At 45.5% G+C, this 15,687-nt stretch overlaps 1 protein-coding gene across 2 annotated transcripts; it reads left to right on the top strand.

Moving 5' to 3' along the window:
* Nucleotides 1-1,546: 1,546 nt before the first annotated feature.
* Nucleotides 1,547-15,459, top strand: LOC132807277 (gastrula zinc finger protein XlCGF17.1-like). Of its 2 annotated transcripts, none has more exons than XM_060821545.1 (2): nt 1,547-1,645; nt 12,125-15,459. In XM_060821545.1, the coding sequence occupies exon 2, from the start codon at nt 12,552-12,554 to the stop codon at nt 13,473-13,475; it is 924 nt and encodes a 307-aa protein (XP_060677528.1). In that variant the 5' UTR covers nt 1,547-1,645; nt 12,125-12,551; the 3' UTR covers nt 13,476-15,459. The 2 variants fall into 2 exon arrangements, with proteins under 2 accessions (XP_060677528.1, XP_060677529.1); XM_060821546.1 differs by lacking the exon at nt 1,547-1,645 and adding an exon at nt 11,105-11,131.
* The last annotated feature ends 228 nt before the right edge of the window (nt 15,460-15,687 follow it).

Raw genomic sequence — 15,687 nt, forward strand, 5'->3', positions numbered from 1 at the left:
ACATGAGCTGCAACCAAAATGGTACCCTTTGTTGTCCAGTACTTCTCAGGAGCCGAAACACTTCGCCACGTTCTTCGCAGCCTGTAACACATTATTGATGAGGATGAGCACCTCACCAACACCTTCCCCACGGCTCCACTTCTCGCCTTCAAACGACCACCAAACTTTAAACAGATAATTGTTCGCAGAAAACCATCTGGCTTTCAGGACAACACGATACAACTCTGTCACGGCAGATGATGAAAGACGTATCAGAGTGTTAACACGATTACCACCATTACACATGAGGACACCACCCACCATGAGTGCAGCAGGTACTCGTGTGACTCAGCCAGCATTGTTTATCTCATATGCTGCAGGCAACGATGCCCTGAGGAATGGTATATTGGTGAGACGGAGCAAAGGCTACAGCAACAGATGAATGGACACTGCACAACAATCACCAGCCAGGAGTCTTCCCTCCCAGTCGGGGAACACTACAGGAGTCCGGGACATTCAGCCTTGGACCTTCGGGTGACCATCCTTCAAGGTAGACTTCAGGATAGGCAAAAAAGGTAAGTGGTTGAGCAGAGGCTGATAACCAAATTCAATACCCATGGAGATGGCCTCAACCAGGACGGTGGGTTCATGTCACACTACAGGTGACCCCACTACACTATACATTCTCTCTCTCTCACACACACACACACACACACACTCCTTCAAGCCAACATACAGACTCTCTCATACACATGCACTCTCTCAAATGCGCTCTCTCTCTCACACACACACCCTCTCACAGACTTATACCCCATTATACTCTCTCACACACACACATGATCACTCGGTTTCTCCTGCACACACACACACACACACACACATAAGTTTGTGGGTAGAATTTGTACTTGCAGAATCGCATTTTATTTTGCACAAAAACGCATATACACAAGATTCTATAATACCACGATAGAAATAGAATCCGTCTGACCTAACATTGGGACACAGATAGACTTTAACTTAACACCTTCAATGCATTATCTCATTGAGATGACGCCTATTGTTAAAAGCTATCTTGAGAACGTAACTTTTGAAAAGTTCTGGGATTTACACATGTAGGAATCAAAACTAACATGGTCTTTCTAAAAGATGGTAGAGGTCAGCTGAAGTTGTTTAATATTCCATTCCATGACACTGCAATCCTGTTGCTATAAAGTCTGTGTGTTATGATTCTGCTCCACAACCAACCGATGAAGAAGCAACGCTTCGAAAACTAGTGATTCCAAATAAACCTGTTAGGCGACAACGTGGCATTGTGTGATTTTTAACTTTGAAAATCTGTCAGTAATGCCGACATCTCCGTACTGCGCATGCTACTCGGTGTCAGCAACGCAGTGCGCATGTTCCACGGTGTCAGCAAAACATTACGCATACTCACGCAAAAAGCGGGAACACTCCGTGATCTTGTTTTGATGGACCAATGAGAAGCTCTGGAGGACCGGATGGAGACTGGTCCTCCTGCCAATCACAGCAAACCCATTGTCTGGATGCGGAAGTAGGGCCATGAACTACTGAAGTTGCTGCTGATGCTCCTCTCTCTCTCTCTCTCTCTCTGAATGAAGATTGAGCTTCACCCCAGGCTGCAACTTCCTTCCTCTCTCCAACATCTGTGAGTACAGCACGCTCTTTTCTCAACCCCTTTTCCATTCCGGGGTTCAGCTGTTGACTTGGAAGAACTGAAGGGAAACGGAGTGAATCCAGGGAGGGGAGAGACTCTGGGAAAGTTAGTCCAGGTCTTTTTTCAATGGAAAATACAGGATAATTGACATTTCAGGCTCGAGCCTTTAATCAGAAATGATGTGTGGATGTACAAAGGAGCCTCTGCCTCCTTCTAATCCAGACAGTGCAAGTTGTCAGACAGGTGCTGCAAGTAGTGAGCAAGGCAAGTGGGATATTGGCAAGAGGAATTGAGTTAAGAAGTGGGGACGCCTTCCTGCAGTTTGGGAGTAACTGAATATATCCAAGGCTGAGTTCATCTGATTTTTGAACAACAAAGAAGTGATGGTTATGGGGGAGGCAAGACCAGTACAAATCAGTTAGAAACAGACCCTTCAGTCCAACTAATCCATGCTGACTGTGTTCTCGAACTAAACTGGACTCACCTGCCTGTGTTTAACCTATATCACTCTGAACCTTTCATATTGGAGTCATAGAGATGTACATCACAGAAACAGACCCTTTGGTTCAATTTGTTCATGCCTACCAGTTATTCTAATGTAGTCTATTTGCCAGCCCCGGGCCCATAACCCTTCTATTATAGACCAATCCAAATGCCTTTTTAAATTCTGTAATTATACCAGTCTCCACCACTTCCTCTGGCTGGTCATTTCATATATGCACTACTGTGTGAAAAGGATCCCCTTAGAGTTTCACCTACCTCTCGCCTACCTCCCAACTCCTTTACTCAGTGCTGTAACCGATAAAGGAAAGCGTACCTTGAAGGAACTATGAACCTGCACTCCAAGGTCTCTTTATTCAGCAACACTCCCCAGGACCTTACCATAAAGTGTATAAGTCCTGCTCTGATTTGCTTTTCCAAAATCCAGTGCTTCACATTTATTTAAAATCAACTTCATCATTCATGTACTAATCCAAATGCCTTTTAAATGTTCTAACTCTATCTACATACACCCCTTTGTCTGGAAATTCATTCCAAACACAAACCACTCTCTTTTGGGGAGGGGGGGGGGATGTAGATCAATGGTGACCCTCGTGTCCTTTTATAATCTTTCTCCTCTCTTTCTTTCAAAATTTGCTCCGTAGTCTTGAACCCCCAGCCGAGATAAAGGATTTTGGTCATTCACCTCATCTATACCCCTCACGATTTTATAATCCTCCTCTGCTCCAGTGGAAAAAATTCCAGCCTATTAACCTGAATGTAGGTATATTCATGGCAGGTCAGGCAGCATCCAAGGAGCAGCCTGACCTGCTGTGCTTTTCCAGCACCACTCTAATCTAGACTCTAGTTTCCAGCATGCGCAGTCCTTGTTTTAACCTTTTAGATCAAATCTACTTATGATCTGTTCAATGCTGGTGCAAACCCGACAGGCTAAATGGCCTATTCCTGCTCCCAATTTGCACACTCCTAGTCCAGAACAGCAAGAGATCATAAAACACAGGAGCAGAAATTAGGCCTCTCAGCCCATCAGGGCTGCTCCACTATTAAGTTCTGGCTGATCAGTTTCTCAATCCCATTCTCCCCCTTTCTCCCTGTAACCCTCGACCCCCTTGATACTCAAGAACCATCTATCTCCATCTTAAATCTACTCCGTGACCTGGCCTCCACAGCCTTCTGTAGCAATGAATTCCACATATTCACCACTCACCGGCTGAAAATGTTTCACCTTATCTTTGTTCTAAAAGATATTCCTTTTACTCTGATGCTGTGCCCTCAGGTCCTAGACTCTCCTATAAATAGGAACATCTTCCCTGAACTCTGTCCAGGCCAGTCAGAATTCTGTCTGTTTCAATTTGATCTCCACCTCCCCCGAGTGTGGGCCTGTTAATCAGCATGAACCACACCCTTCAGGATGAGTTACAGCAGGAATTAGGTTCAGCAAAGACAGAATGGAGGAAGTGTGTGTGGGATGGAGAGTCTCAGCTTTTAGGGGATGAGAGAGGAAACGAAGTTCAATATAAATTAGAATTGATCGATGGGCTGATGGGCCAAGGAGTGGCAAAATGAGTTTAATTTAGATAAATGTGAGGTGTTTCATTTTGTAAGGCAAATCAGGGCACGACTTACATAGTTAAAGGGGAGTGTTGCTTAACAAAGTGTCCTTGCAGGTTCATAATTCCTTGAAAGTGGAATTGCAGGGAGACAGGATAGTGAAGAAGGCATTTGGTACACTTTCCTTTATTGGTCAAAGCATTGAGTACAGGGGTTGGGAGGTCATGTTAGGCGACTTTTGGAATACTGTGTGCAATTCCAGTTGCCGCCCTCTGGCAGAATGTTGTGAAACTTAAAAGGGTTCAGAAAAGCTTTACAAAGAGGGCGGCATGGTGGCACAGTGGTTAGCACTGCTGCCTCACAGCGCCTGAGACCCGGGTTCAATTCCCGACTCAGGCGACTGACTGTGTGGAGTTTGCACGTTCTCCCCGTGTCTGCGTGGGTTTCCTCCGGGAGCTCCGGTTTCCTCCCACAGTCCAAAGATGTGCGGGTCAGATGAATTGGCCATGCTAAATTGCCCGTAGTGTTAGGTAAGGGGTAAATGTAGGGGTATGGGTGGGTTGCGCTTTGGTGGGTCGGTGTGGACTTGTTGGCCCAAAGGGCCTGTTTCCACACTGTAAGTAATCTAATCTAATCTTAAAAAAAGATGTAGGCAGAGTTGGAGGGTTTGAGCGATAGGAAGATGCTGAATACGCTAGGGATAATTTCATTGGAGGCTGATGGGTGACCTTACAGAAGTTTATAAGGGGTATGGATAGGTTGGATAGCCAAAATCTTTTCCACATGGTAGGCGACTCCAAACCTAGGTTTGACGTGAAAGGGGAAAGATCTAAAACAGACCTGAGGGTCAACGTTTTCACACAGGGGGTAGTGCATGTTTGGAATGAGCTGCCAGAGGAAGTGGTGGAGGCTGCTACAATTACAATGTTTAAAAGGCATCTGGATGGGAATGTGAATAAGGAAGATTTAGAGGGATAAATGCTGGCAAGTGGGATTAGATGAGTTTAGGATATCTGGTCGGCATGGATGAGTTGGACCGAAGGCTGTGTTTCTGTGCTGTATGACTTTAATCATCTTGCGTGAAAGCACAAGTGTTGTTGTGAAGACTGGACTTACAGAGCAACTTTCAAAGATGTTTTGCCTTCACTGGGAGCAGAAGTTACAATGAAATATTTAATTGGTGAGACAGCAACTGAGTACATGAGTACTTCTAGGATTTTGGTGGAATGTGGGAATTCATTGCACTGTGGGGGTGAAGTGCTTTAAGGCTTACCAGCAGTAAGGACAGTGTGCTGATTGGGGTGCCCAGTGAAGGGCTAGGTGGATTTTTGAGTTAAACTGCTCATTTCTGTCAGCCTCCGATGTTTTGTTTCCAACGCTGTCCATCAGGAGTGGTGAATGAGTAACTGGTATTGTTAGAAGCCTTACGATTTACGGTACTGCAGGAATTGCATTGTTTCATCAGCATTGTAAAGGTTACTGGCAGCAGCGTGAGGCATGGGCTGTATTCACTAGAAATGATGAAGCATTTCGATAACATACATACGAGAGGGTGGGGGGGGGAGACTTGTCTTTCGATTTGCAGAAGGTGGGAGATTCTGGGAGCTGTGATCTGAGGCAAAGACAACTGTAGTAAATCCTAGAAGTCGTACATGTGGAAGCAGACCAATCAAGTCCATTCTGACCCCTCTAAAGAGCATCCTGCTCCCGTCACCATCCCTCAGGGAATCAAGGGTAGTCGGGATAATGCAAGTAAGAAGAGCTGAGATGATGGATAGATCAGCCACGATCTGAATAAATGGTGAAGCAGGCTCAACAGGCCCAATGGCCTACTCCTGCTTCTATTACTACAGAACTATAACCCTGCATTTCCTATTGGCTAACCCACCTAACCTATACATCCCTGGGCACCAAGGGCAATTTAGCAAGGCCAATCCAAATCAAGGTAGATAGCAATGTAGTGATGTGGAAAATGGACATCAGAGAACAATAGAAAGGAACAAAGAGAATAAACGTACCAGCAATTAAAACTGGATTCAAAAGATTACTAACAATAAAACTAAAAGGTCAGTATCTGTATGTGTGCTTGTTATGAAGGGGTAGAGGTACTGTACCTTTAAGAGAGTTAAAAAAATTGAGCAGAATGAAATGTTCTAAACAAGATGAGAATGTAATATTTGGTCAACACAAATAGAGCAACTGGGTTGCCATGAGGCACAAACAAATTTAAATTCGACCAATCCGTTTAAAGTTTGCCAAAAAATACCAAAGTCCAATCAAGTTTGAATTAAGTATTTTGATAATATTAACACCAATAAAATGATCCGATGTTTTGGACTATAAAACCGGGCATTTTTGTGAGTTCTAATATTCTCTGTTGGACACAAAGAATAAAGTTAATTTTTAATTTAAATATTTACCTTTGGGATAGTTATTTGCCCCTCGAATTTTTACATATTACTGCATGGGGTGAATCATCTCTATATTGCTGGTTTAATTTAGCAGAGGGGGTTACCCGTGTTGTAATAGCGCTGCAACGTAACAAAAGTGAATGAATTGACTGCTCACATTGAAGAGAATAATTATGATCTGAGACTTCTTACAGAGACATAGCTTCAGGATGACAAGGATTGGATCCTAAATATTGAGGGGAGATGTGGCATTCAAGTCGAATGGGAAGCTAAGTAAAGGTAGAGGGTTGACACTGCTAATCAAAGCACTGACCACAGGCGGTCTGGTGTCAGCTCAGATTTCAGGTCCTAGTTTCTTTGTCCTTGGTTGATCTTCCTGTTCCCACACAGTTGTTGTCTGTTCTCAGCTGTGCTTCATTTCTGCTGAAGCTTTAACCACCTCCAACACCTTCTGGAACAATAAGTCATTCAGTCAATCAAAGTCCAACCTACAATCTCCCAGCCTGTCACCCATCCAGACACCGAGTATCATAATACCAGAAAATATAACAGAAAAGGCGAAAAATTAGAATTAAATAGGTGTTTGTGTCTGTTCATTGGCAAGTAAACCAGAAATAGGGGTCTGCTAGGATTCTTGTAGTGCCCTAATTGAAGAATTCTCTCTCCCTTACATTTGAGTATTAGTACCCAGCTGTGATTTATAACAATATTTACATCAACAGAAATAAAGCATCTGTTATGCAATAGACATAGAGAGATACAGTATGGAACTAAACTTTTTCTCTCTCTCTCATGTGTGCACGCATGCGCGTGCGCGCGCACACACACACACACACACACACACGTCTATGGGGTGAATTTGTATTTGCAGATACATTGTGCATTTTTTGAGCAAAATGCAATCTGCAGGCAGACAATACATGGAATATTTTATAAATTCCACTTTGGAAATAGAACCAGTCTGACTCAAAAACTGGGATACATACAGAATCTGGCCTCACACCTTTAATGCATTGTCTGAGTTGAGTTGTCACCTTTTCTTATAAAACCTTAAATTATCTCGAGTAGGTGTCTTTTAAGAAGTTCTGGGATTTACATATTAATGACACCAGCAACTCATTCTAAAAGATGAAAGACTTCACATTCCAGGTTTCTTCAATGTATCATTTCAGTGGCATGACTCTGTAGTGTTTCGCAGTAAACTCAGTGTCTTATGATCTTATACTCCACAACCACCTGCTGAAGGAGCAGAGCTCCAAAAGCTAGTGCTTCCAAATACACCTGTTGGACTGGTGTCACGTGATTTTTATCTTTGCCCAGGTTAGGGTGGATTGGCCCTGCTAAATTACCCATAATGTTCAGGGTTTTGCAAGTGTGGAAGAATTGTTTGAAGCGATTTGATTCCACCTTCGCGTGACTGTCTGTGTGAATATTGGTATGTTCTCCCCCTTCTGTCTGCGTGGGTTACCTCTGGGTGCTCCGTTTTCCTCCCACATTCCAAACATCTGCAGTTTCGGATGGATCGGCTGTGCTAAAGTGTCCAGGGATGTGCAGGTTAGAGTGGGTTAGCCATGGGGAACTGCAGGGCTGTAGTAAGTGGATGAGTCTGGGTGGGATGCTGTGTGGAAGGTCGTTGTGAATTTGATAGGTGAAATGGCCTGCAGGGATTATATAATTCTTCTGCTTCAGCCATATGTAGATTGAGAAATGACTGCTGTGGGAGGAGTAGGTTCCAGTTTATGGGACACTGTCCCAGTCCTGGGGAAGGTGGGAATTGTGCTGTCTCTCTCCCCACTCACTGCACCCATCCATTCTCTCTCGCCCTGCAACTCTCTGCCCCTCATTTTCTCTCTCTCTCCCTCATTCTCTTCCTCCATCCTTTGACCCCTGAGTCTTTCCTTTCCGCCCCCACCACCCTCTGTTCCCCCCAGTCTCTCAATGGCCCCCACACTCTGTCACCCTGTCCATTCTGTCTCTCTTCCAACCCCCACTAAACTTTCTCATGCCTCGAGCTCTCTCTGATCGCTGTATCAAGCTCTTCTCAGAAGAGAGAGAGAGAGAGAATGGTTGGTGATGACACTGCCTGGGAGATGGGGGTGCACAAGAAATGCCTAATCTTTCAAATTGAGAATAGCTACAATAATATATTCAGAAACAGCATTAAAGTTTGAACGCATGTTCCATTTTATATTAGGACAAAGCTGCAGCCATCTTTCTCAAACTTGCTTTGAACTATGTGCAGTTGAGGACAGGCTGTTCGGGGTGAATGAGGCTTTTGCCCGAAATGTCAATTTTCCAGCTCCTCGGATGCTGCCTGACCTGCTGTGCTTTTCCAGCACCACACTCTTCACTCTAATCTCCAGCATCTGCAGTACTCACTTTCACCTGTTAGGGGTGAATGGCCGATTCCTAGTCTTGAAAACTTGGTTCTGTTAAAAGGTGTAGAGGTGTATTCTACCTTTTAAGAGAGTTGAAAAGCGAGCAGAACCACCTGATATAGCACCAAGCGTCTGAACAAGGTAACAATTTAACATTTGGTCGAACAGCTAGGTAGCTGGGTTGCCTGGAGACAAAAACATACCCAATTTTAGCCAATAGACTTAAATCTTGTCCCAAAACACCGTGTCTGCGTGGGTTTCCTCCGGGTGCTCCAGTTTCCTCCCACAGCCCAAAGATGTGCAGATCAGGTGAATTGGCCATGCTAAATTGCCCATAGTGTTAGGTGCGTTAGTCAGAGGCAGATGGGTCTGGGTGGGTTACTCTTCGGAGGGTCGGTGTGGACTGGTTGGGCCGAAGGGTCTGGTTCCGCACTGTAGGGAATTTAATCTAATCTAATATTAACACCAATGAAATGATTTGACGCTTTGGAGTACAAAATCAAAATTGAACAGTTGCAGGAGAACTGCCAAAAGACCAACAAATGTAGACTGCTAGTGAGAACTCTGAGAGGTACCTGTCCAGAGAAGGAGTTTGCACAGAAAAAAACATCGACACCGACCTGGAAAGCAAATCTACAGAGGAAGATACAAAGACAAGGTTAACAGCTGGCTGGTTTTGAAGTTTGAATCTTTCGGTAAATCTTAATCAGGGGTTTTCATTGGCTGGTATCGTACAGGGGAAGGTAGAAGATAGGTTAGAGAAAGGAGTTGTAAATAGTTGTTAATTAATTATTCTCCGTTAGACTTTAATAAATAAAGTAGTTAAGTTTCACTTTAAATACTGGCCTTTGGGAATAGTTTCTTGGTTCTTGAATTTTCACAGATTACTGCAAGGGTTAAACCTTCTCTATGTTGCTGGTTTAAATTAGGTGGGGGAGGTTGCACCCAGTGTTGTAAAATTTGGGAGCTTTCGCCCGAGATTTGAACTGGTTTAGACAGATTTGAATAGATTTGGGGGTATGAAAAATCCCAGCAGATTTAAACACTTGCAAGTTAGTGTCCTAGATCATTAAATAAAACTTTAAATAGTGACTTTTAGAAACAGTTCCTTACCTCTTGAATTTTCACATTAGCACATGGGGTAAATCTTTTTTGGGTTTAAATTAGTGGGGGGAGTGCAGTCCGTGTCATAACAGTCTTGACTATGTAGAAATAGAGTCATAGAGTAGTGGATCATGGAAACAAACTGTTTGTTCCGTGCCAATTGGATATCCTAAATTAATCAGGGCACATTTGCCAGCTCTTGGCCCATATCCCTCCAAACCTTCCTGTTCATATACTCATCCAGATGCCTGTTGAATATTGTAATTGTACCAGCCTCCACCACTTCCTCTGGGAGCTCATTCAATCCACCCACCACCCGCTGCATGAAATAGTTGCCCTTTAGGTCCCTTTTAATCCTTTCCCCTCTCACCCTAATATAAATCAATTGCTGCTTTTTCTGAACAGGCTCAGTGGTTAGCACTGCTGCCTTATAACGCTAGGGACCCAGGTTTGATCCCAGTCTCTGGTAACTGTCTGAGTGGAGTTTGCACCTTCTCTGCGTGGGATTCCTTTGGGTGCTCTGGTTTCTTCCCACAATCCAAAGATGTGCAGGTTTGGAAAGAGTATTTCTTGAGGGGAATTAACTTTCACTTTTTTCCTACTCCTTAGGTCCCTTTTAAATCTTTCCCCTCTCACCTTCAACCAATGCCCTCCAGTTTGGGAGTCCCCTACCCTGAGGAAAAGATGGGTAGTCAAATAAAATGCAAAAGGAATAAAATGTCAAGCCGCAGGATAAATATAAAACGTCGCTCCAGCCTTTCTTGTCTCTGATTGTCATTTGGGTACAAAATCTGTCAATAACACCAGCAACTTCACACAGCACCTTGCGCGTGCTCCTCGGTGACAACACACACTGCGCATGTCCGCCGGTGTCAGCAAAACCTGTGCGTGCTCCTGGCTGTCCGCGGAAACTGCGCGTGCTCTTCTTTTGTTGGGCCAATAGGAAGTCCTGGAGGACCGGAAAGAGCGTGGTCCTCCTGCTAATCAGAGACCCCCCTATTGTGTCTATCTCTCGCGCTCAATCACAATTTATGGAGGGGACAGATTCTGGAAAAGTTGGGCCAGGTCTGTGTCTCAGTTGGCAACCTCATGGAAAATGCAGGGCCACGATGTGAAGTGATAGCATTCCCTTGCGGGGCGGGGGAAGCAGAAAGGAGATGCATTGTTTAAATGGTGAGAAATTGGGATGTGGAGAAAATGAGGACTGCAAATGCTGGAGATCAGAGTCAAAAAGTGTGGTGCTCGAAAAGCACAGCAGATGAGGCAGCATCCGAGGAGCAGTAGAGTCAGCGTTACAGGCTTGAGCCCTTCATCAGGAATGTGTATAAAGGGGCCTCAGCGTCCTTCCATACTAGTCAATGCCAGTTGTCAGATAGGTGCAGCAAGCAATGAGCAAGGCAAGTGGTATATTAGCAAGAGGAATTGAGTTCAGAAGTGGGGAGTCTTCCTGCAGTTATGGGATCATTGAATATAGTCAAGGCTGAGTTCATCTGATTTTGGAACAACAAAGAAGTGGATATTTATGGGGGAAGGTAAGAAAATAGTTTTCAGGCCATTTCAGAACAGTCACCGAGTCAAACAACACAGAAACAGTCCCTTCAGTCCAACTACTCCAAGCTATGTTCTCAAACTAATCTAATCCCACCTGCCAGTGTTTGGCCTATATCCCTCTGTCACAAAGCTGGTCCTTCTCGAGGATGCTGTGTCCTTGGTTTTTTTTCAGAGGGGTGGTAAAAAGACCCGGGCTCCGAAGCGACTGGTTTAGTACAGAGATGAAAAACGGTATTGGGAGGCATTTTTGGTCATATATGAACAGATGAGACTTGAGGCCAAAGCTTTTATGTTTTAGAAGTGACCTGTACAATGAAAGGGGAGTGGTCAGTCCTGAAAGCTGAAGTCTCGTTTGGGTGAGTTAAGCAGTGGACTGTGTGGAGAAAGGCTGCTAGCACTGTCTCCTTCTGCCCTTCTAACTTCAACTGTAAGCCTCTGTTTCAGTTTTACTTTGTTTAAGGGTGTTTTTTTGGTACTGTTGTGTACAAGCATTACGAAGAGTGTTAAGAGTTTCTCCACAGCTTGTACTTTATTAAGTAAAGTTTGGTTGTTCACAGAAGTTGGCATATTGCAGTGTAAGAAGCTCAAGCAAAAGAACTTAACAAAGGAACCTAAGGGATAAGTCTTTCATGCAGAAAGTGGCGTGTTTAAGGAAAGAGCTGTCAGAGTAGGTGGTGAGTGCTGGCACAATTATGACATGAAAAGGCATCTGGATGGGTATACGATTAGGAAGGGTTTAGACAATATGGTCCAAATGCTGGCAAATCGGTCGAGATTAGGTAAGGTTATCTAGTTGGCACAGATGAATTAGACCGAAGGGTCTGTTTCTGTGCTACATATCTCTATCGCTCTGACTTGCCATGAACACTTGCCACATCTATATGTTCAGTTTCTCTCTGGTGTCAGTGTCAATGCCTTGATGTCTCATTCTTAACCGGACTGGCAGTAATGACTTTTGTAATCTTTTCTTACAGACTATCTGAAGACAAAAGTTTCAAAGTCAACAGATAAAGGGCTTATGCCCAAAATGTTGATTCTTCTGCTTCTCTGATGCTGCTTGCCTTGCTGCGCTTTTCCAGCGACGCATTTTTTGATTCTGACTCTCCAGCGTCTCCAGTCCTCACTTTCACATCAATGTCTGACAGTCACTCAGTCCATCAGGACCGCAACAATTTTCAACTGATTCTGTGAGAAGGAGCAACGCGTTCTCTTTGGTTCCTGTTTGAGTACGGGGGGACTGGTTGAAAGACTCTACTGTTGCAGCGCAGTGTGTGTGGAGCCTGAAACAACTCTACTGCGTGGAAAGAGGAATTCACTGCGGGGTTGTACACACGTGTGTGTGTGTGTGTGTGTGTGTGTGTGTGTGCGTGTGCGCGCGCGCACGCAGCTGAAGCTTCAGCCATGGAGAAACCTGAGGAAACACGCCCCGTTGAGAAACCATGGAAGTGTGGCGACTGCGGGAAGGGCTTCCGTGTCCCACCTGTCCTAGCGGCTCATCAGTGCAATCACACTGGGGAGAGGCCATTCTCCTGCCCCGAGCAGGCGAAGGGCTTTACTTGCTCCTGTGTCCTGCTGGCCCACCAGCATATACAGACTGGTGAGAGGACATTTTACTGCTCCATGTGCGGGAAAGGGCTCACTTGGGTGGACAACTTCCAGACCCACCAGCGATTCCACGCAGGGGAGAGGCTCTTCAGTTGCCATGAGTGTGGGAAAGCCTTCAGCAATTCCTCCGACCTGCTGAAGCACCGGCGAGTCCACACGGGGGAGAGGCCATTCAGCTGCCCCGAATGCGGGAAGGCCTTCAGCGACTCCTCCAACCTGCTGAGGCACCGGCGGGTCCACACGGGGGAGAGGCCCTTCAGCTGCCCAGAGTGTGGGAAGGCCTTCAGCAATTCCTCCAACCTGCTGGCCCATCAGCAGGTCCACACAGGGGAGAGGCCCTTCAGCTGCCCAGAGTGCAGGAAGGCCTTCAGCAATTCCTCCGACCTGCTGAGACATCGGCGAATCCACACGGGGGAGAGGCCTTTCGCCTGCCCAGAGTGTGGTAAGGCCTTCAGCAATTCCTCTGACCTGTTATCCCACCGGCGGGTCCATACCAGAGAAAGGCCATTCAGCTGCCCCGAGTGCGGGAAGGGGTTCACCCGCTCCTCCAAACTGCTGGCCCACCAATGGGTCCACACCGGGGAGAGGCCGTTTGCCTGCCCCGACTGCGGGCGGAGGTTCACATTGTCCTGCAACTTGCGGAGGCACCAGCAGGGGCACAAGTGCATCCAACAATCAGATTCCACCAGTGATGCTGCAGTGGGTCACCCCCAAAGCTGAACCTCCTGCCTATTCTGACAGTGGGTGCAGTGGGCTTTTGTTGTTTTGTGCTGGACTCACCCTCTTTTCCCCCCCCCCTCCCCCCAACACCACCTCCCAAGCCCACCTATGTGGCTCAGGGGTGGCATGGTGACTCAGTGGTTAGTACCACTACCTCATGATGTTGACCTGGGTTCAATTCCATCCTCAGGGTGACAGTCTGTGTGTAGCTTTCACAATGCCCCCCACATCTGTAGGGGTTACCTCTGAGTGCTCTGGTTTCCTTCCCCTGGTCTAAAGGTGTGCAGGTTCGGATGGATTGGCCCATCTAAATTGTCCCATCGTGTTCAGAGATGTGTAGGTGTAGTGCATTAGTTGGGGTAAATGTAGAGGAATAGGGATAGGGGAATGGGTCTGGCTGGGTTACTCTGCAGAGGGCCAGTGTGGACTTGTTGGGCCAAAGGACCTGTTTCCATAATGTAGGGAATCTAATCTTCAAAAAAATTCCTCCAAGCGATACTGTTGAAATATGCCGAGTTGGACAAAGTATCCCATCAAGTTTGAGACAAACCCAGAGTTGAAGAAGTCGGAAGTCACACAACACCATGTTACAGTGCGAAAGGTTTATTTGAAATCACAAGCTTTAGGAGCATTGCTCTTTCATGAGTGCTGCTCCTTCATCAGGTGCCATGTGACTTCTGACCTTGTCCATCCCAATTCAACACCAGCACCTCTGCATCAGAGTTGACGAATGAGATTGGATTTTATTCGTCCTGATTTAGTGAGATGTTCATTTGGAAACTCAAAACTGTCGGACCTACAAAGAAACGCGAATCATAGAGTCCTACAGCAGGAGACAGGCCCTTCTGCCCAAAATGGTCCATGCTGACCAAACTGTCCATCAACACTAAGCCCATTTCCCTGCACTTGGCCCATTTCCTTTCATACCTTTCCTATCCACGTATTTGTCCAAATGCCTTTTAAATGTTGTTAATGTACCCACCTCAACCACTTCTGCTGGCATCTCATTCCATATGTGTACCACCGTCTGTGTAAAAACAAAAGTTGCCCCTCACATTCCCTGTTATTCTTTTTCCTCTAACCTTAAACTGATGCCCTCTAGCCCTCACTTCCCCAACCCGGGGTAAAAGTGAGTGCATTCACCCACTCCATGCGTCTCACGATCTCTTCACTTCTCTAAGGGCCTCTCTCAGTCTCTAATGCTCTAAATAAAAATATCTTAGCTTGTCTAACCTCTCCCTTTTACACAGACCCTTAAGTCCTGGCAACATCCTTGTATATGTCTTCAGCACTCTTCCAAGTTTAATAACATATTTGTTATAGACACTGCCCTGTCTACCTATTTTGTTGGAAATATAGGACCTAATCCAAACTGGATAATCTGGCTGATGGGACACAAAACCACTTCCTTTCTTGAGAGACAGTCTCCGGGAGAGAACTGGCTGGCTGACTGAGTCCACACATTTGCCTAAGGTGGTGCTCGAAACCTTTATCATCTTTGGGATGGATCCCCGTTCATTCAGTGCTTTGGAGTCATGCAGCCTGGAACAGATCCTTCAAACCAGCCAGCCATGATCCCCAACTAAACCCGTGCCACCTATCTGCTCCTGGCCTGTTAACAGTTTGTTAATAGTTTTGTTCATTTGTTCACCACGAGAGTTGGATAAATAAATTGCTGATTGTTGAGTTTAAAGTGTTGGGGATTTACTCTTATCACTAGAGCAGGTTACACCACTTTTCATGCTAATTGTACAGATTATTGGGTGACACGCTCCTCTGGGTGTTTCTGTTTGAGAAAGGTGGTGCTGTCAGCCTTCGCTTTATAAGTGTATTGACGTGATGTACTGCTGAACGCAATGGAGTCAACATGAATCCCAGCCTCTCACTGTGGTTGTGGGTGAATCGCCTTAATTTGGCTCTTAACTCAGAAACTGCACACAATAAACTGCTGAAACAATCATTTACACTTTATTGTATGTAGCAACCAAAAATAAAACTCCTCAAATAACCAAGTTCAACCTCACTCACAACTTGGCTATCACCCAATTGATGGCAGAATTTAACTGAGTTTCCACCGACAGTATCTGTCTCTGGATGTGTCCAGGGATTCACTGCAGTGTTGTTCTTCCAAGTACTGCTGCCCCGTGTATAAATGTTAATGAATATCGGGAAGGGGGGGAAGGGAAACCGTTCCTGCATTTTCATGATTTCT

Source organism: Hemiscyllium ocellatum (genome assembly GCF_020745735.1).
Source record: "Hemiscyllium ocellatum isolate sHemOce1 chromosome 27 unlocalized genomic scaffold, sHemOce1.pat.X.cur. SUPER_27_unloc_12, whole genome shotgun sequence".
NCBI classification, from domain to species: Eukaryota; Metazoa; Chordata; class Chondrichthyes; order Orectolobiformes; family Hemiscylliidae; genus Hemiscyllium; species Hemiscyllium ocellatum.

Bases quoted from the DNA above. Each gene is read 5' to 3' on its own strand.
- LOC132807277 (XM_060821545.1), top strand. From the start codon at position 12,552: ATGGAGAAACCTGAGGAAACACGCCCCGTTGAGAAACCATGGAAGTGT.